The following is a 22,074-nucleotide window of genomic DNA, read 5'->3' on the forward strand; positions in this document are numbered from 1 at the left end:
TTTAGACTAGTGGTTCCCAACCTGGGGGTCGTGACACCCAGGGAGGCTGCAAAGTAATCTGGGGGGGCTGCAAACAGTAAAGAAATGAATTATTTTTTTAAAAAAATTCTTCCCTCCCTGAATGCTGTCTGCTCCCCACTGCCGCTGCAGATGCACCTTCCCCTTGCTCCAAACAAGAGGGGAGGGGTTTTGCTGAAGCAGCAGAGTGTCTTACAGGTGCGCCGAAGGAAGGTGTCTGCCTATAAAACATGTGGCAGATGCTGAAGGACTCTGAGGGTGGAGCTACCAGGAAGAAGAGGGGATTACTATCGCCAACTCCCGTCTCCTCGCATTGCCACTGCTGACAATGCCCTTGCTCAGAATGAAAGGGGAGGGCTTTTCGTGAAGCAAAAAGAAGCAAGGCTGCAAAGAAAGGCTGTTTTGCCCCTTCCCTGCTGGCAGCCAGCCTGCCTGCCTTTCTTGGCTCCTGCTTTGCTGCCACCTTCTTTTACAAATTCTTATTTGTGAGGCTGCCCAGATCTCGCTTATAGCCTAGACAGAGCCAAGAAGCAGTGAGGAAGCGCAGGACTTGCTTACCCTCCATTTCTGAGGCTGTGTCTGTGTTAGCATCCCTCCTTTCTTCCATCTACACTCTTCCCCCCAATCTCTCTCTCTAAGACGCTGCAACAGTTGGGGGCTTCCCCCCTCCCACATGCCCGAATGTATGCACTCCTGCAGATCCTTGCAGGAGGGGCAGGTGTGTTTGTGTGTATATGCGCTGATCTGTCTTCTGCTCCACTTTCATTCCGCAAGTGCACTCTAACCAAGTCATCAGTTCTGATGATCATCCCAAGGCCTAAAAGCACTAACCCCCCTCCTCATTCTGTGTACCTTGTTGTCTGCAGTGCACAATCTAGCATCCCCATCACCAACACATTGCTGCTTCTTGATTATTATTTTTAAAAAAGAAGAAGAAAAAAAGCTCAGCAGGTGGCTGAGGCTGGGATCCTGGTATTGTAACAGACATGTATTTATTTAATTATTATTGCATTTATATTCCACCTTTCCTCCAAGTTGCTCAAGGTGGTGCACATGTTCCCCCCCCCTCCATTTTATCCTTAACACAGACTCTGTGAGATAGGTTAGGCTGAGAGACTGTGTTTGGTCCAAGGTCAGCCAGTGGGCTTCATGGCTGGGTAGGAATTTGAACCTGATTCAGTCCAACACTATAACCCACTGGTGTTGGAGACAGGACTGTACATCTTCAGACTGTGTGTGTGTGTGGGGGGAAGGGAGATACCAATTTGATTGGATCTTTGCATTAAGAAAAGAAAGCAACACCTCCCTGTGTACAGGCAGCTTTTAATGGAAAGGGATATTTGGAGATATGATTTTTTCACACACCATTTTTTCAATTAACAGAGACTAAAATTACAACTAGTTGGGGTCATGAATTTTTTTGAGTTTACAAAGGGGGTCCCACACTCATAAAGGTTGAGAACCACTCTTTTAGACCATTCTTGTTTTAGCTACAGTTGAGAAATTAAAAACCACTGAGGAGAAAGCCATACTCATAGGAATGCAGAGATTATTATTAGTTGATGACAGCAATACTGCCCTATAATAAGATGTCACTACTTATCTTTCAGGTTTGTTTAATAAAATATGTTTTCAACAGAGTCTTTAATGTTCTATTTTATCTGTTTATATATAATTTAAAAAGCAAAAGCTAAATATTGTATTATATCAGTGTGCCTATTTTAGAAGTTACTCATTTAAATCTATGAGTAGTATTTAACTAAGAAATATAGAAGACCCACTGAAATCAATGGACTTAAAGTAATAATGGCTAACAGACGTCTATTGATTCCAATGGGTCTATTCTGCATAAGGCTTAGTTGAACACCACCCTCTCTCTGAGTGTACTATCAAATTAATGAAGACTTTGTTTTAGAAGACAAAAACTCAGTGTTAATTTATTGCTTATATACCTATTTATTCTAGTCAATATAATCAGTCAGTGGTCTGGTTCATACACCACACTAAGCCAAACCATGGCTTAGCACAAACATGCAGGTTCTGGGAGAGGAGATTATAGCCGCATTGGTCCTTCTTGATGGTTCTGCTACTACACTAAGCCATGGCTTGGCATATTGCCTGAATCTGGACTTGTGGTTTAGTTCTCTCCAGGCAAGGTTTGTCTCTGCTTTATACCTCATGGTTTGTCCAGGAGAACTAAACCACAAGCCCTGGTTCAGATGATATGTTAAGACATGGCTTAGTGCAGTGCAGCTGCAGAATGAATGGAGGAATAAAGTGCTGTCATCTCCTCTCAGGAAGCCCGCATGTTAATGCTAAGTCATGGTTTGGTGGACCACACCATTCTTAATTATACTGAAACTAAGCATAAATTTAGAGAATAAGTTTCATTTACTCATCGAATTACAAACAATCTTAAACCCAAGGATTAAGAATATAAACCACAATGCTAGATCAAACAATATATCTGTATGGAGAGAATCCAGCATTCTGTCTTAAAGACACTGTAGCTCCTAACTGCATCTTACTTTACTCTGAACCAATGTTATTATTTTCTGACAAGTTTAATTAAATACGGTTTTCCCACTTCTAACCTCCTCTTTTGTTTTATGGCTTCAGTTTAAATTTTGAAGCAATCACAGGCGTATCATATTTGCAGGTGTACTATTTCATCAACAGCCACCTCACTTTTGGCATGTTGTTGGATTATTTTATTTCCCGGCTTTGGTCCTCCACATGAAGCCTCGCTAGATGCAGCTTTCTTATCTTGCCAGGTTTTGTCCAGTGTCTCCCTATATGGCAGAGTTGTGGAAGGCAGGCAGCCAGTCCCACCTCCCCACAGGAGACAAAGCCAAAGTGACAGCGCTACTGTATAGTCACAGAACACTGGAACAGGCCCTATACATATTACAAGAGCAAAGCCCCCAAGAATATACTGGTAGGGGGGAAATAATCATCAACGTATTACTTATTTTTACTACGTAATATTTCAGCTTCAATTCCTTCTGTATTAATTACAGCAGAATGTAAATACTTTATTATTTTGATGTGCCTCTCATGGTTCTGCAGGCACTGCACATGCGCTTTAGCGAAAGGAACAAAGGCATTATTACGACTGGAATGTTAACTGGAGAAAAAGGTTAGAAAGAAAGGCAGTGAAATACTTAGAGAGGTGCATTACATGAATAACGAAATCATGGGATTATGTTTAAACAGCCAAAAAGTTTAACTGTGGATTTGCTGACCTTTTAGATTTATGTTTTTTAAAGCCTTCATATTAGAACAGCATTCTGACACCTAGCTACTGGGCAAAATCTAAGGTTCCAAGGGAAAGCAAGTCCCTCTTTTGAAGTCTCTGATTACCTGTACAATGTTTCTGCAGGAGAAAAATAAGGTCTATTTGGGTTTAGGCAGCTTGCAGAAAAATATTTAGTTATCTTCAACCCCCTAGTGTGCTCAGCTTTAGCATTCAAGAGGACCTCATTAGTTCTCTCCACTGCAAAAGCTCCAAACCAGTTCAAGTACAGTACAGCCCCACTCATATGGCAGGTTAGGTTCCAGACCCCCGCCAAAAAGTGAAAACCACCAAAAAGCGGATCAGCTGTAGCACAGGGGTCTGGAACTTAACCCACTGATTGTGCCGGAGAAGATAAGCTGTACAGTAGCTGATCTTCCCCTCCTCTTGCATGATCAGCTGGAGCATGGGGGTCTGATCATGCAGAAAGAGAAGATCAGCTGGAGCACAGGGAGCTCCAGCCACTGCTCCAGCTGATCGCCCCGCAGGCACCGTATTAGCGGAACACCGAGAAGCGGGGTCCTACTGTAATCCAAAATTCTAAATCTCTTATTGCAATTTGAATTTAATGCAAGATTTGTTGAGAATGTTATTAACTGCAGTTTTCATGGGAGTACAGTACTTAAGGATTAAGGAGGGTTTGAGGGGACTCATCAAATCAATTTGGGTTCAGGTTTAGTAGATTGGATATAAAATGTACTGGTCAGGTTCAGCTCACATTCAGGTTAAAATAGTTAAATTCAGCCTGTCATATATACACTTTCCAAGAAAAGCATAGTGAAGTCAAATAGCTTTCACTTCACCTGTATTTCTCACATCTGCATTCGTGATGAAAACAACTAAGACTGAAAATGGACCATTGGTCTCACCTGAAGGGTGATTTTCACAGGTAGACTGCCATCAAGCAGGCAAGAATGTTCTGAAGTCAAGACTAGGGGCCTCAGGCCCCTCCCACTCTCCAGTTCATTTGTGACGAGTCCAGAGAGAAATTTCTAAAACCTTATGAAAAAAGGCCAACGGACAAGGAAATAACAAAATTGCGATTCCATAATAATACAATACTAACATTTCAATATAACAGATTCAGAAGGTCTTGACTTCATTACATAGAACCTAAACCTTATGGAGTAAACAAAAATATATAGGAACAGATGGAAAATCCCTAGATATCCTCCAACGGGGAGGGTCGTGATGGCAGTCTATCTGTGAAAATCACCCTTCAGGTGAGACCAATGGTCCATTTTCCACAGGTAGCCTGCCATCAAGCGGGATGTACCAAAGCAGCCCATAACAGGGAGGGACTATCCACATCCTAATCATCACTGAGAACCTGTTGCAACATCTGCCTACCAAAGGAGGCATCGGCAGAGGCATAACAGTCTATTTTGTAATGCCTTATATATGAATCTGGGGTAGACCAAACAGCTGCTCTGCAAATGTCTGCAAGGGGAGCGTTGGTTGCAAAAGCAGTCGTAGTGGCTGCTGATCTAGTAGAATGCGCTGTTATACTAGAAGGAATAGGAAGCTTAAGAGACTCATAAGCCAAGGTAATACATGCGCGCGACCAGCGAGATAAGGTAGAATTAGCTACTTTCTTCCAGATAGATCGTGGATGAAAGGATACAAACAAGGACTCAGTTAGTCTTATATCCTGGGTTCAAGACAGGTAGGTCTTGAGGGCCCTCCGGACATCTAACGAATGCCAAGCCTTCTCCAGGGGATGGATGGGATTCGGGCAAAAGGAAGGAAGAACGACGTCCTGGTTGCAATGAAAGGCTGAATTGACCTTGGGATGGAAGGAGGGATCTGTCCGCAGTACAACAGAGTCCTTATGAAAAACACAAAGATGGCGGGCGGAAGACAATGCGCCCAATTCCGAGACTCTTCTCGCAGAGGTGATCGCTATCAGGAACAAGACTTTGAACGACAACAGACATAATGGCACAGTCCTAAGAGGTTCAAATGGAGGGCGTTGTAGAGCCTGCAGAACCTTTGACAAAGGAAAGTGATGGAATACAGCTGGCAAACGTAGAGCAGCTCCCCTCAGAAAATGTTTGATAAGAGGGTGCGAGGCAACAGGAGTATCAGTGGATGAAACAGAGAATGGACGATAAAGTGGACGCATGTCGACGTAAGGTGTTGGGTTTAAGCCCCATCATTAGGCCTTTATGAAGAAATTGCAACACCTGTTGTATTGTGGCTTGAGAAGGATGGAAGGTCTGGGACTGACACCACCTGGAGAATGCCACCCAAGTATTCTGAAATATACGAGTGGTAGATGGATGTCTAGAGGCCAGTATAATGTCAATAACCTCTTTAGATAGGCCTGCGCACCTCAAATGTCCCCGTTCAAAAGCCAAGCTGTTAGGTTGAGCCAATTGGGGTCCTGATGCCATATTGGACCCTGTGATAAGAGGTCTGGCCTGACTGGGAGTGTCCAAGGGTCCATCACTGACATGGCAAGGAGGTCTGAAAACCACGGTCGACAGGGCCAATACGGGGCTATTAGAACCAGCTTGGCCCTCTTGCGTCGAACCTTCCTCAGAGTTCTGACCAGAAGTGGTATTGGAGAAAATGCGTACAGCAGGCCGTCCGGCCATGGTATCAATAGCGCATCCACTGCTTCCGCTGTTGTGTCCAGGTACCGTGCGAAATACCTGGGCAGCTGGAAATTGAGACTGGAGGCAAATAGATCCACTGAGAAAACGCCGAATCGACGTTGAAGAAGATGGAATATCGTCGGATGAAGTTTCCATTCTCCCGGAAAGACCTGTTGTCTGCTGAGCCAGTCGCCTGCCACATTCCAAATTCCTCTGAGATGTTCTGCTTTCAAGGATTTCAGACGTTTTTCTGCCCACTCGAATATTTGGTAGGCTAGGTTCTGTAGGGAATGAGACCTGGTTCCCCCTTGTCTGTTTAAATGAGATTTCACACATGTGTTGTCTGTTCAAATGAGAACATGGTCCAAGGGGAATAGAGATTGAAAATGAAGAAAAGCTAAGTGGACAGCTCTCAGTTCCAGCCAATTGATGCTCTGAGTCCGCTCGACGTCGGACCAAACCCCTTGAAAAAACTGGGAGTTGCAGTGGGCTCACCAGTCGGTGAGACTGGCGTCTGTGGTTATAACAGTCCTGTGGGGTTCTCGGAACGGAGTGCCCCTATTGAGATTTTGGACTATCATCCTACAGCGGAAGGAAAGATGCAGTGCATGATCCAAGAAGATTGTTCAGTGGTTGGATCTGGCAATGTCCTGCTGGAATGGTAATAAGGCCCACTAAAGTTGGCAAGTATGAGCTCAAGCCCATGGTACAATGTGGATGGTGGACACCAACATTCCCAGAGACTTTGCTAGAAGCATCACATTTGCACTTGAACGATGCATCAAAAGGACTGCCATGTCTCTGATGGCTGTGATGCGGTCTGAAGACAAAAAGACCATCGCCTGTAAGGTGTCTCGCATTGCCCCTAGATGTTGTAGTCGTTGGGTTGGCTGGAGATGACTTTTTTTGAGATTGACTAGCCAACCATGGGTCCGTAAAACATGGAGCGTGAGGGTCAGATGGAGATGAGCCAGCTCCATGGAACTTGCCCGTATTAATAGATCGTCTAAGTAGGGGTAGATATGCACCCCTTGTAGGCGGAGGTAAGCCACCAAGATGAGTAGCACCCAGTTGCTTGCCGGGCCCAATTCAAGGTGTTGGCTTTGACCTTTAAATCTCTACATGGTTTCGGCCCAGCCTATCTGAAGGAGCGCCTCCAGCATCATCAGCTATGCCGCCTAACAAGATCGGCCTCAAAAGACCTCTTTATCCCACCAGTCAAAACAGCTAGACTGGTGAGGACTACAGAAAGGGCTTTTTCAATTGTGGCCTCCACCCTATGGAACTCCCTTCCAAATGATCTCCGGCAGGCCCCCTCTACAATGAGTTTCCGCCGGGCCGTGAAGACCTGGCTCTTCAGGCAGGCCTTTGGGGTGGGCTAGCTTTTAACATCATTGCTTTTAGATTTTAATGTTATTGTATTGATGTGTCATTTTATGCTATTTTGCTTATTTTGTACGTCACCCAGAGTGACTGGTTAGCCAGCCAGATGGGCGACTAAGAAATCCGTTAAATAAATAAATAAATAAATAGATGAAGACTCTCGGGGCGGACGAGAGACCGAATGGCATTGCTCGATATTGAAAATGCTGGGAGCCGAAGGAAAAACGAAGGAACTTTCTGTGAGTTATGCAAATAGGCACATGGAGATAAACTTCCTTTAGGTTGACAGAAGCCAGGAAATCTCCTTCGTGAAGGCTTTTTGTAATGGAGTGGAGGGATTCCATTTTGAATTTGCGATACTTTACGAAACGGTTGATGAACTTGAGGTCCAACACCACCCTCCATGACAGATCTCATTTGGGCACTGCAAACAGGAGGGAGTACACCCCTTCCGACCTCTCTGCTGTGGGGACTGGCTCTATTGCTGCTATGTCCAAGAGGTGATGTATGGCTTTCTGCATGATGTAGTGTCTGGATGGAGCCTTGGGACAAGGGGAGGGATGAAATCTGTCCGGAGGGGTTGCCCAAAACTCTAGTGCATAGCCATGACGAAAAAGATCTCTGATCCAAGTGACCTGTGTCAGACGCAGCCAGTGGTTTGCAAACAGAAGTAATCTGCCCCCGACCGGGATCGCGTCAGTATTGTCTGCGCTGGCAAACCTCTTCACAATATGAAGATACTGAGGTACCTCTACGTCCCTGGTAATGACCTCTGCCCAGGTAACTTTGTCTGTGCCAAATTCCCCTGGAGGAACAGAAGTTGGTTGCTCCAAAATCGCGGCCTCGTCCCCCGGACCGCGCTCCTCGAAAGGGCTGGAACGCACAGTATGCGTAGTTTCACCAGGGTCTGAACTGCCTGCGATCATCATTTCAGGCAGTGGCCAAGACAGGCTTCCGAGCATCCTTGGGATCTACTAATACTGCTTTTAGGGCTTCCTCCCTGAAGAGTAATGATCCAGCGAAAGGTGCCCTTGAGAAGTTGACCCTGGCTGTAGAGTCCGCCTTGCAGTGACGGAGCCAGAGAGTTTGCCGAGCCACCACCTGAGCAGCCATGGCTCTTCCTCCCAGCTGAGTTGAATCCAAGGTGGTATCTGCTACAAATGCCGCTGTCTTGCGTAGTTTCACCAGGGTCCATCTTAGAGAGACCAGATCGGGACTGGGGTCATCTAAAAGGTCATCTAGCCACATCGACGCCCTTGAGAAGATGGAAGTTGAAGCAGCAGCCTGCATGGCAAAGGCGGTAGCCTCGTGGTTTTTACATAAGACAAAGTCTAGTCTCCGCTCAGAGGCGTCCTTCAACTGTGAGTCCCCTTCCCTCGGCAGGAGGGATCAAGAAACCAAACTAGAAATCGGCTCGTCTATACCGGGGACAGCCAGCCGATTTGTAAACTCTGGAGCCAAGGTGTAAATGCTTGTCAGCAAGGGCTGTAAAATGGCGTGTCTGCAGCAAGCGAGACCATTTATCCTTGGCCAGTTTGTCGATCGGATCTGGCACAGTGAGGTAGTGCTCTGTTGATTTGGGGGATTTCAAAACCTTGGCCCCCTTAACAGGGGGAGTGGCAGCTGCAGGTTGCGGAGGCTGGAGGCCTAAGGTGTTCAAAACTCTACGAGCAAGGGGATGATAATTGGCTGCATCAAACAGGCGACAGGATGCATCCTCCTCCTGTTCTGACTGATCACTCCACTAGTCTCCTTCGGCTTGCATAGAATACGATGGATCCTCCAAACCGGTAATCTCATCGCCAAACCTGCCCCTGGCAACGTCGAAAGGGTTTGGTGAGCAGGATGGATCTGCCTCATTGGCTACGTAGTGTCCCCAAGTGCCAGATTGACTGTGTACGCTCTGTTGATGAAGGGCAGGGACCTGTGATTGTGACTGCGCTTGAGAAAAGAATGATAGCATGTCCTGTAACTGAGAGAGAAACTCAGGAGACAACTGCAGGCCCGGTGGGGGAGGATGGTCTGAGTGGCCCGGCTGGTTCAATGATGGTTGCACTTGTTGAGGCAAATTTACAGGGAGCTCATCAGGCTGAAGAGATGAATGAGCCCTAGGGGGCAATATAGGTGGAGGCGGGCAACTGACCGCTGGCTGGGCAGGGAACCCCTCAAATTCATCCCAAGACAACCCGGCCAGGGAATGAAAAATGGCTGTTAATTGTTCTTGGCCCACATCCTCAGAAGCTGGAGCAGACACGTAACGTGTTCGCTTGGAAGCGCTGTGGCTTGACAGATGTTTAGTTTTAGCAACAGCCTTGGCGTGTAATCTGGGTTGCTTATGCTTAGCTGACTTGTGCGAAGTAGTTTTGCCTGATTGTTTTGTCCTGGTCGCCTGAGTTGCCACTGGCTGTTGATCCGCCGTCATATCTCTGAGAGGGGTTCAGTACATGCCCACGGATGGGGGAGAATGCACAGTTCCAAATAGCCTTAGTAAACGCCCATGGATGGGGGAGAATGTACAAACTTGAAGGCTTTAGTACACACCCATGGATAGGGGAGAATGTACAGATTCCAATACACTGCAGTACACACACAGCAGGATGTACTGCTGCTATGCGGAAGGACCTTGTGCAGGCTTTATCTATACTTGAATAAAATAAGAAAAACTCAAGACATATCTGAACTTGAACAAAATAAGAAAAACACAGGTCTAAACAGCTCTAGCACAGGCAGAGAGATAACCAGTAGATTTCAGAGAAAAAGAGTGGGGAAAAGGCCAAAACAAAATGGCACCCTCCAAAAGAGCGGGAAAAAAGTGAAACAAAATGGCGGCCGGGAAGAGCAAGGAGCAATGGCGGTGATCGAGATCACCAGAAATGTTAAAGGCCAGCTGGGAGAACCGCTGCCGTCTAGAGAAAAAACGGCCGCCGAGAGCTGAGAGGTCAGCTGCAGTCAGTGCAAACGGCCGCAATAGCGAGCTGGGGAGGGAGGTGGGAGGGAGCCGCAGTCGCAGTCACCCCGCCAGGAAAAACCGCGCATGCTCCTAGGCTGAGATAGCAGTCGCGGGCTCTCCAAACAGCCACAGTAGTGAGCCGGGGGGGATGCCAACGAAGAAAGCACCGCCGCATTGAAGCGGAGCTTCAGGGAAAAAGGGGATCCTAGCCGCTAAAAAGAAACAGCTCAAGCTGCTGCTGAGCCAGTGGCACAAAAACGGTTTAGCGGTGGCGCTAAGGAGGAAGCCGCAGCTGCAGACTCCCAGCTGGGAAAATACAAGCCGCCGCCGTATGAGGAAGGGAGAACCACGGAAGCGATCTCTCAACCAACGGAGGGGAAGCGGCGGCCGTCCCCAACAAAGGGACCAAGGGGGAGAGGGAAGACAAACGTGCACACAACCCCCCCAAAAAAATCCCAGCTAAAAATAAAAATGAACGAAGTGAACGAACGATCAGAACTACACTCCTAAGGCAATGAGAGAGGAAAGGGAACAAGAGGAAACGACAACAATCAGTCCCACACACTCTGTCACACAAAATACAAACACAGAAAACTTAGCTATACACTACGCTATTCTAGTTATCCAACTGCCTCAGACGAAGGCAAGAATGAACTGAAGAGTGGGAGGTGCCTGAGGCCCCTAGTCTTGACTTCAGAACATTCTTGCCTTCAGATGCTAGGTGGAGCTATGATACCCACTTGATGGCAGTCTACCTGTGGAAAATAGGTTAAGAGAGCATCTTGCTAACGCAGGCTGGTGAACATGTATACTGCTTTTAGTGTCAAATGGAATCCTTGGACAGAACTACTACTTCCCATCCATAGGCCCCATCTGCACTATGTATTTACCACTTTAAACAGGCGGATCGTCCCCTAAAGCATCCGGGGACCTGTAGTTCTTTAAGAGTGTTGAGAGACTTCTATTCCTCTCATAGAGCTATAATTTCCAGAGTTCTATGGGAAAATAGATTGACTGTTAAACCACTCTGGGAATTGTAGCTCTTCTCAGCACCCTTAACAAACTACAGTTCGCAGGATGCTTTATGGGCAGCCATGACTGTTTGAAGCGGTATGATGGGGCCATAGAAAGAGAACAGTTACTCATATAAAAAGCACTTCAAAATAGTGAAAAGCACTAAGGTTGGATTTATCAGGATAAATCCATGACAATCACAGGCCTGTCTCAACTTATATCTGGGCTGAAACTTGTGGCAGGACACACATTGGGCCTGGTCTTCTGTACTGGATTGAGGGAGAGGGACAGTTACCTGTGGGTGGGGGAGCAGAATTGGACTCTGTTGTCCTGGGCAGACCATTACCTTGTCAGGCTCGATTTTAAAGCTGCCTGTAAACTCTGCAGGGCTGAAGGACTGGATTTCAAGTCCACCCCTGAACACTGATGAATGCTGAAGGTTTTCTGAGGTCTTTGGGAAAATTTCCTGCAGGATTGGCAAAGAAAGCATGCTTCTTTGCCAACCCCCTGCTGCTATGTTGTTTGATAACGTCTCCTGTCTCATATCTCCAGTTCATCTCCTGTGTCAACCCTCTTGTGAAGCCCCTTGCAAATCAGCTGAGTTGGGTCTTACAGAGTGCTTTCCTCAGGGCTTTACAGGCACTGATGCCCGCAAACCCCCTTTCAGCTGACTCAGTTTGTTGCCTGCCCCACCCCTGATGTTAGATGTGGGGCAGGTGGGTGTGGCTTGGCCAAAATAGCCTCATAATAATAATAATATTAAATTAAATCATGGAGAGACCTGGTGGTCCCAATTAGGCTGATGGACCGGAGGTTCCCTGCCCGATATTAGGATAGGGCTAGAGGCTGTCTGCTCTCTTAGATCATTTGAGGAAGTCACGTTGCATGCCATGCCACCACCTGAAATTTGGTTGGCAGAATCATGCGGAAGAGCTTTCCCTGTTGCTGAGTCTAGGCTGTTAACGCCTTGCCTCATTTTGTTCCCTCCCTTGTCTTCAGTTTAACCAAAAGGATTTCCCCCCTCCCTCTCTGCTAGGTATTTTGATTTTAGACTGGACTTTTGCCCAATCCCCTGCAGCTGTGATGATTGATAATGGTCTCCCGTCTCCCTTTTTTTAAAAAAAGTGAGCTTTATATTGCTTGTTTTGATGTACTATGTTGTGGCAGCATTAGAAGTCTCCATGCCTCCCCTGGAAACCAACACTACACAACACTCATACAGCATATTTCAGGTGTTCAAAGTGACTCATGTACATTCTCTCAATAATTATCCCTGTAAGGTAGGCCAGTATTATTATCCTTTATAATGCAGATAACAGGGCTGAGGTGCAGAGAGTGGTAGCTTGCTTAGGACCACCCAGTGAAGTGAGATCTGTACTGGGACTCCCCAATTCACAGGCTGTTATTATGCCACAACCCAGCTACCACCTGCATCCACTTAGCGAGACCTGCTCCCACTATGAGAACCAAAAGCCTAAAGAATTTAGCAGGGGAACTTTTGCTATAGAGATGCTGGAAAACACATACATGCTCATCCTTCCTCTAAGAAAGGAAACCCGGCAGGGATACAGGGCACCCCTCCCCCCAAATATTTTTAGAAGTGTAAGATACCCTGAGGCAAGTTATTTTGTTCTTGGTCTCTCAGGCAGCTGGAGCAAAAGGGGCCTCTAATTTTCCAGTTGAAACAGTGCCTAATATTCACAAGTGAAGACAGACACTTCTCATGCTCATTTTACTAATTATAAGCTATACCGTTAAGTACCATTTCCATGCTTAATACCACACGGCATTTCTCTATGTTAAACAGCTAGCTTCCTGTAACCTTCTTAAATGTGGTGATAACAGACTCCAATTTCACAGCATAAAACTGCAACGGTCTAAGATTAAAAGGATTTTAGGAAAGCATCGCCTGGCTTCCATATGAGGAGGAGTATCAATTTGGCTGGAGTCTTGGACATCCCCAACCCATTTCCAATTTTGTCACTGTATTTTTTTTAAAACTCCTTTCTACAGTAAGATTCTTGCCGCCTTTTAATCCCAGAGTATTTTATGCTTTAATTGCTTTACTGTTATGTAATCAGAGGTCAAGTGCTTTCTCCCTTCCTCAGCAGCAGGCAGAAAAGCTTTCTGACCACCTCTCCATTTCCTCTTTTTGGTTAAACCAGATACACGAATGTTTCTTAGGGGAAAAAAAGTCTGAAGGAGAGTCAAGGCAGCTATGGCTAACAGAATTATAACAGTCATTTTTGCACACTGAGAGGACAGTGTATTTTACTACAGAAAATAAGTAGTCTCATGGCACGGTTTATGGATTGCAGGAATACAATAACCTCACTTGTAGTAGATAAACTACTTCAAATTTTTTCCCCTCTTGATTTTGAAGGGAAATGTTAAGCCAAGGCCTCTTGACTGCTCAGAAGCCAATGGGTCCAGGACTGGGCTTCCAGCAGTCAGGAGGTAGATACACAGTATATCATAAACATCAGTAACTAGTGTGTCCTGGCTCAAATCCAGAACGCTGAGGAATTCTCTCCCAATTACCAGATGCTATATTTCATTCCCCATGGGCAACTTTCTAGAAGCAAACATTTTAGGCAATCAGGGAGGAAAGACGAAAAAGACAACAAGGGACAAACAGGAACCAATAGGTGAAGGAACTAACAGCTCAGGTATCAATTATAGTAGACTCTAATTCCCTGTCTCTTTAACTACTATACAGCTGGTATAGCCAAGTGAGGAGGAGAGCCTGGCTGGGAGTCCAGAGTCTGTGAGTTCAAATCCCCACTCGTGTCTCCTGGGTATAAAGGGCCAGCTAAAGATCATCCCCACAGTGAGTGGCTCAGGGGTTATGTGCCCTGCCACCTGTGCAGCCGTGGGCAAGCTGCATAGTCCCAAGGAGCCCAGTTGCCCCCCAGCTGGCAGTTGCGGACAAGGAAGGGGCTGGCTTGTGCAGCTGTGGCAAGCTCAGCAGGCCCTAGCCAGCTGGGGAGGACTAGCCTCAGAGGGAGGCAATGGTAAACCCCCTCTGAATACTGCTTACCATGAAATCCCTATCCATAGGGTCCCCATAAGTCAGGATCAACTTGAAGGCAGTCCATTTCCATTTTTTTTAACTACTATAGCCCTCACACCAAAGTATTGGCATTTTGACTCACCCAGTAATATAGCCTCATCAAAGTACGCAAAATGAAGTACATTTATGCTAATCTGCATGCTTTCCCTTGTTTTAGTTTGTGTCTCAAGACACTGGATGCAGACATAACAACTATTCAGTATTGATGTATTGTTTTTTGAATGTTCAAAACATTTCACATACAAATGCCCTTTATATGTTATATGCACGAAGAGGGCTACATGGTCCTATAAGATAGTTTAATATTTTTATTCCTAGATAGCAGACTAGGGGCTGGTTGACTTGTTTAAGGCCATCCAGGGAGATTGTAGTTGTGAAGAAATTTGGAGATGTCTTGGCTCACAGTCCATATGCTTACACCAGCTAACACTGTAAGAGTGAAATGCTCCAGAGAGAGAAAAGGGTCAGACACCTGGGCTCTCTGGGAATTTTTCTCTGACTCATGATTACTCCAAGGTTAGCAGACTGGAAAGTCCTATTTGCAAAGGGAATGTAAATACATATAACCTCAGTTGTAAACAGCATGTTAGAAGGGATTTTCTCTCAGAACCTAAGGAGCGTTTCAAATACATACACACATACTAGATATTTCTAGGTTTGTTTCTCAGATTTCCAGCAGTACCAGGATATCCTCAATATTCCTTAATCTTCTGGCCAGTAATCCCTTTCCCATCCTCCTTTGCTTTTAAATTTCCCAGCGATTTGAATCTTCTGACCAGACTCTATAGAAAGGGTAGAATCTTGAGTAAAACAGGGATTGAATAATTTGATCTTTTATTAATAAAACTCACCTTGCATTAGAGCAGTGAACTAATCTTTACTAAATCTTTCCTATTACTTATGACAGGAGTTCCCAAACTGTGGTCCATGGACCACAAGTGGCCCATAAGTTTTATTCAGGTGGTCCACAGCATGTTTGCATTAAATATTGTTTTAATTACATTTTTATTGCTTCTGTTACTTATATTGGAATGCAAATTGTAATACAATAAACAATATAAGAAATAAAAGAATAAAAATGCACTTTGAAAAATCTTCTAGCATAATGCATTACAATTGCTACAACAGGCAGAAAAATCATGAAGTGGTCTGCCAAGACCCTCAGCAATTTTCAAGAGATCCATAAGGAAAAAAGCTTGGGAACCAGTGACTTAAGATGCTCATGTGGAGAACTACATAACTTTCACAACACACCCCAATTCCTCCACAGAGTCCTGGGCCAGAGTCCTGAACAAACATTGCTCTTAGTCCAAACAGTTGCATCACAGATTATTCATCTACTCAGTCTCTGTGGGCCACCACCAGCAGTTCTATGTGGGCCCTGTTTCAAGTGAAGATGTACCTCTACTGCTAGAGTATAGTCTTGATCGTTTTGAATCTGTAGATTAGCATAGCTAGTTAGATCAGGGATATGCAGCGACTCTTACTTAGCTATAAGTTGCTGTGTTCTGCCCAAACCCACCCCTACCCTCTGTAGGAATATGTACCAGAACAGCAGCAACAGCAGTGGCAAAGGTGACTGGATTCTCTCATCTTGCCTATGGCTGACGTGATCTTTCTCAGAGCCATCTCACAACAGATGTAGCAGCACAATAAAGGGAGGGATCATTAAAGTTGAGTTCATCATATAGCTTCCTACAGTATTATTGATTCTTTAGCAGAACTGTTTGTTCTTGACTGTAATAAGTAGATTCTTCTGTATGTGGGGGCAAGAGTGGTGGAATTAATGTGTAATATAGGGATTATAATATAGGAATTAATGTGTAAACTGAAACAAAGCTGGCGGGGTTAGAAATTACACTGAAGTGCTCTGAAACAATCATGCCCTCTATCTGGAAAGTAAAGATAAACTTTCAGGGGTTGAGGATACTGCAGGTGGGATGAGAAAAAGGACTTCTGTGCTTTTAAAGGCCATATGGCAGGCAGAAATTCAACAGGCACACCATTCTGCCTGTTATGTAGTCTTTTAAAAGACACAGGAGGATTCCCTAGCTGATAATTCACACTATGTCTTTAATATCAGAAGTATATTCCAAAAGACTCTCAGCAGGCCCTTGAATCCTCTTATAGGATTTTTGCCTTAGTTCAGACCGCCTCATGCCTTCTTCTCTCTCCTTGTGCTTCACATACATAACTATAAGTCATGTATCTTGACTTACCAGTAACAGGTTTCAAGGCTACAGCCTAATTCTCCCAAAGTCGTACAGATATCTACATGTTATATCCCTGGTGTCTTGTCTTTATGGCCTTTTTTTAAAAAACAAAAATATACTCCATGTGAAAGCAGGCTACTATATTTTCCAGGGTATACAGTGACGTTTATAAAACTATTCTGAAAATATTACTCTTGAGGATCAAGAGAAGACATGCCTTGGTTTCTATTATTTTAAAAGGATACACATACAGATATACAGAGAATGAACAAAATCAATGCTTAAAATAATCCTACACTGCTGGAACAAAACTGTATGGTTTATCCACCTGCAAGTTTGCTTCAAAGGCATTCTCTAAACATTTCCTTCACCACTTAAAGGCTAATGCGTTCTTTAAAAGCCAACCCATCACACATGTAGTCATAAACATCCCCTTTAAGGACTGTTTGACACTTACGGAGTCCAGAGCCTTGGGAAAGCATCAATTTCTTCTTGTGTATATTCGTCGAACCTCCTGGGAACTTTGCGGGGTTGTGGAAGCTCTTCTACAAGATTCTTATGTATTTCTTCAGGGATAACCTGAGCAAGAGGGAAAAGCAAACAGCCATCTATCATCAGTTTTCATCAACCATCAGTCTTCCTTTACATCACTTACTTTCTATAGCATGGGTGGGCAACCTGTGACCCTCCAGATGTTGCTGAATTCTACTTCCCTTTAGGTGCAAGCAACATATGCAATGAATAGGAATGATGGAAGATGTAGTCCAACAATATCTGAAAGACCACAGGTAGCCCACACTTCCTAAAGAAACTGATGCAGTTGAGCCATATATTGGTTTCTACTTCCATCACAGGATAATTAGGAACATCTGAAGCCCCAAGAAGCCTGAGTCCTTCATTACTGGGGCAAAATATTTCCTACATACACCTCTTGGTGCCTTTAGTTCACCGCACAAAGACTTCCTGTGCAACCCACCATTTATTATTTATTTATTGAATGTATATCCTGCTCTTCCTCCTGAAGGAGTCCAGGGTGGCAAACACATCCACAACAAAAAGATTTTACAGTGCATTCATAGCCCCAGTCGATAGCTGGGACAGTTACGATGATACAAAGTCACTTCTCCACCAGCCTTCATTGGTACAGAAGAGAGCTACTGGTTGAGGGGGGGCAGAGGCCCCCAGTTTTGCCCAGTCAGGTGGAAAACCGCCACTGACAATCATCCTGTCCAGCAGAAAACTCTGAAATGGGGCATTTGGGGCCAAGGTAGCGGTGGTTTTGAATCCACTGGCCAGTGGAGTCCATGAGGAGCCTGACCCTTGGGTCCCTCAGCTATGCCAGCTTGGAGCTGGTCTAGCAAATGAAAAACACACCACCACCGTCATCTTCCACCCTGGCCCCTGTAAGCTGGCAAGGCCTGGCATGCAGCAGTGGATCCTCCACTCTCCTCTGCTCCTGTCTGGCCTCAGTTAGGATTGTTACGCATGCCAATCTACTCTTAGCAAAGCAACAAAAAGTACAGTGACATCTCACAGGACAAGAAATTGTTTTCACAGGCTGGAATCCAAGTTACCAGATACATAAATAGGTATATCCATTTATGCAGGTTGGAATATACATGGGTATCGTTGAGAATAATACACAAAAAACAGTACTGGTAACTATCAGACTGTATCTCCCTGTATGAACCTGCCCGGGCCCTGAGATCTCCAGGAGAGGCCCTTCTCTCAATACCCACGCCCTCTCAAGTACGACTGGTGGGGATGCGTGATAGGGCCTTCTCGGTGGCTGCCCCTAGGCTTTGGAATTCCCTTCCTAGGGATGTAAGAATGACCCCCTCCTTGCAGTCCTTCCGGCGTCAAGCAAAGACCTTTCTATTCCAACAAGCCTTTGGTATTGACAGCTGCTAAAGATAGGGCTTGACGGAAACTGCATTGCTAATGCCTAATTCCTCCATTTTTAAACTGGTTTTTTGATTCTCTTTTAGCTGTAAGTATGAATGGTTGTAATATTGGAATTAGTTTAATTTTATTTTTATTTTATTTATTTCTGCAATTTATTTATCGCCCATCTGGCTGGAAACCGAGCCACTCTGAGCGATGTACAAGTCATAATATATAAGTATCACAACATCAAAACAGCAATAAAACTAAAACAACAGGTAAAGGTTACTACAGTAAAGTTCAATAAAGCTTCTGGCCCGTATTTTAATCTAGACTCTGTATGTTTTAATTATATGTGTTTTTTATCTGGAAGCCGCCACGAGTTCCAGTTTCGGAAGGATGGCGGGGTATAAATAAAGACAACAACAACAACAACAACAACAACAACAATAATAATAACTTACATCATCAGCGAAGAGATGCAGCCTTTGCATCATAGTTCTTCTGAGAAGGTTTTTAGGGAGCATGCCATAGATAGCCAGTTTCACAACCTGAAAAAGAAATACATAATATAGCCTGACCCAAGGTGTCAGAAATCTTCAGCAGACAGTCCAGACAAGCATTTTGTGCAGAATCCATCATCCAAGAGACAGAAAAAAAAATCAAAGGGGAATAGCCACAATACACTAATGAAAAACTGAAAGTTGGGGAAGGGAGGTGAATAGCAATGCTATGTGTTTAGAGATGGGAGCACCCCACTGAATTATATTTTTATGTTGAAAAGGTGGGGTAAGCATTTATTATTAAGAGCCATGTATGTGATCACTCCTATGGCACTAGCAGCTTTAGTTGAATGTGCCTCTTCTGCCTTAACTGTCTGGGCCACACCCCACTTGCAATTCTTCTTTGTCTTCCAGTTCTGTTGGTACAACAGACTGAGGCTTGGATAGTTAATGGCTATATTTGACTAATCCTATTTGTCCATCATAAAAATGCTGACTATACTGCAAATGTTTAGAGGTTAAAATCAGATACGTTTATCCAAATAATTCCTTCCAAATGTGTGAATGGGTTTGGCTTCAGTTGTAGAAACAGAGCCTGCACTCCCGTGCACTAGCACACCCATAAATCCCCTTCCAAAATATAAGATGTGTTGTATCCTGATCTCAATAATATTTTTAAATTGTATTGATAGCACATGCAATGTCACCTGTCTTCTTCTGTTACTTGAATGTAAGATCGTACTAGAATAGTTTCAAGTATTGATGTGTTTCTAGAAAGACAATATTGCATACGAGTGGCAGAAGGAACAGAACCATGTGTACTCAGAAGTAAGTCCCACTGAATTCAAGGAGGCTTATTCCCAGCAAGTGGGGTTAGGATTCTAGCCTTAGCCAGGGCTACATATTATGCAACACCAAGGGTGGGCATGACTGCCTTTGCCCCAGAGTAGTCCCTGGCTCAGGGGCTGCCAAAGTCTCTAGCCCTCCTAGAGCAAACATATGGAGCAAAACATGCAGGAAATGAGCCAGCCTGGCTGTTCCTGCCTGTCAGTGTTATTAACCAATGAGTAAGATCAGAACTATGATCCACATAAGTGAGTTGTTTGGACATCAGGCAATAGGAAGCCCTGGGGTCCTAAAGAGCTGCTGTTTTCCCCTCCCTTTTAGAGCACTTTTCCTGCTTCTGCCTTTTTTTGTTTTAGTCCTTCTCATGCCCATGGTTTGTGTGATGAACTAGACCAGGGGTTGCCAATCTTTTTGGACCAGAGGGCACATTTCAAATTTTGAGAGTGCTGGGGGCACCAGTCATAAAATGGCTGCCATGGGGACATAGTATAACACACACAAAAATTAGAGGAGTCATGGTGAAGCTTTTTCCATAATTGTGTTTCCATACTAGAAAAGGTGTGACCTGTTGAATTTCTGCTTGCCATAAGCTGTAAAAGACACAAGAACCCTGTTTTTCCCCAATGTCAACCCAAAACCAAAGCCTAGGCTGCTATCTTTTATCCACGTTCCTAGAAGTAAGCCCAATTAAACACAAATAGATTTACTTCTGAGTAGACATGAATACTATTGATACAGTGAATTGAGTCAGTTGTTTGCCCTCTTCTCCTAGCAACCAGGATGCATCTTTCCTGTGCTGGGTCCACCTGAGATTAGGTAGTGTCTATCTTCTGCAAATACAACTATACAACAAACATAGGTAAATGGTAAAGAATCCCCCTCCCTCCAAAAGGCAAATATGAAAACTCTGCAAAGAGGGTCAGACATGTCTCTTCCTTTGCAGGAGCTAAAGACCAGGGACTCAATTCACTGTATGGTTAACTTACAGTACAATGGTATTCATGTCTACTCAGAAGTAAATCTCTTTGTGTTTAATTGGGCTTACTTCTAGGAAAGTGGATACAGGATGGCAGCCTAGGCTTTGGTTTAAGGGTTGACATTGTGTCCTACTGTCACTATATGGAGTTGAGCATATCTCTATCAACAGTACAGCATACTACCACCAGAATACAAAGCAAACTGTATTACATATTACTGGAGGGCAGCAACACTGGCCTGCTAGTTTGAGTAATGTGTAGCTTTACCTTTATCTGCAGGCATTTAAGCTGTGAAAATGATTTGCTAGCTATTTGTTCTAGATGAACAGCTGCATTCATAAGGCTAGGAATGAATAAGATCTATGGACCCAGGTTAACTTATGCAAAAAAAACCCTCCACAGCTCAGTGCTAAAGATCTGAGTATGCCAATATGCTCCTTTATGTAAAAACTAGAAAACCATACAGATTTTATCCAAAAAGAAACTGTTACACAAAAGCAAATTACAAAACAGAGGAAGTGATCAGATGATGCACTTCAAAAAAAATACAATTAGCAAATCAAGGTCAGTTTACATGATCAATATATGTGTCTCTGGCTTAGGTTGCAGAGAGTAAAATATAGTGAAGGAAGAAAAAAAACCACTACTACATAAGTACTTGGGATTGTGAAAATCACCACAGGCTCATTCGTCACTGCAAAATGCTTAGAGATGTGTAATTTAATTTCCTGTAAACTATTTAATATAAGACATAATCTAAAGTAACTTCCTCTGCAATCAATATTCACTGTGAAATTCTGGAATATGGTCTGCTAAAGTAAAAGGAAAAATCCTTTTCACACATGAAAGGCAATTAACAACAACAACAACAACATTATTATTATTATTATTACGGTGTGGGACCGCAGTACCTTGTGGAACGCCTCTCCTGCTATGAACCTACCCGTCCACTTCGTTCAGTATCTAAGGCCCTCCTCCGGGTACCAACTCATCAAGATGCCCGGAGGATTACTACTAGATCTAGGGCCTTTTCTGTGGTGGCCCCCGAATTGTGGAACAGCTTACCAGAGGAGATACGCCTGGCGCCTTCGGTATTTTCTTTCAGGCACCAGGTTAAGACATGGCTATACTCCCAGGCATTTTAATGTTTAATGTTAATGTTTAAGTGAATGTTTTAAATTCTCCTGTTGTTGGAAATGGATTTTATTGTAACATTGTATTTTAACTCCGTTTTTGTACACCGCCCAGAGAGCTACTAGCTATGGGCGGTTTAAAAATGAAATAAATAAATAAAATAAATAAATAATGAAAGAACAAC

General features: G+C 44.3%; 1 protein-coding gene across 2 annotated transcripts in view; it reads right to left on the minus strand.

Moving 5' to 3' along the window:
* MRPL13 (mitochondrial ribosomal protein L13) overlaps positions 1 to 22,074 on the minus strand; it is a 43,187-nt gene that overhangs the window by 7,856 nt on the left and 13,257 nt on the right. For both annotated transcript variants that reach the window (XM_061605837.1, XM_061605844.1), the window contains exons 5-6: positions 18,895 to 18,981; positions 17,004 to 17,125 (exon numbers count right to left, since the gene is read on the minus strand). In XM_061605837.1, the coding sequence (XP_061461821.1) occupies positions 17,004 to 17,125; positions 18,895 to 18,981 (209 nt within the window). The remainder of the gene's footprint in view (positions 1 to 17,003; positions 17,126 to 18,894; positions 18,982 to 22,074) is intronic.

Source organism: Rhineura floridana, chromosome 1, assembly GCF_030035675.1.
Source record: "Rhineura floridana isolate rRhiFlo1 chromosome 1, rRhiFlo1.hap2, whole genome shotgun sequence".
Lineage (NCBI taxonomy): Eukaryota > Metazoa > Chordata > Lepidosauria > Squamata > Rhineuridae > Rhineura > Rhineura floridana.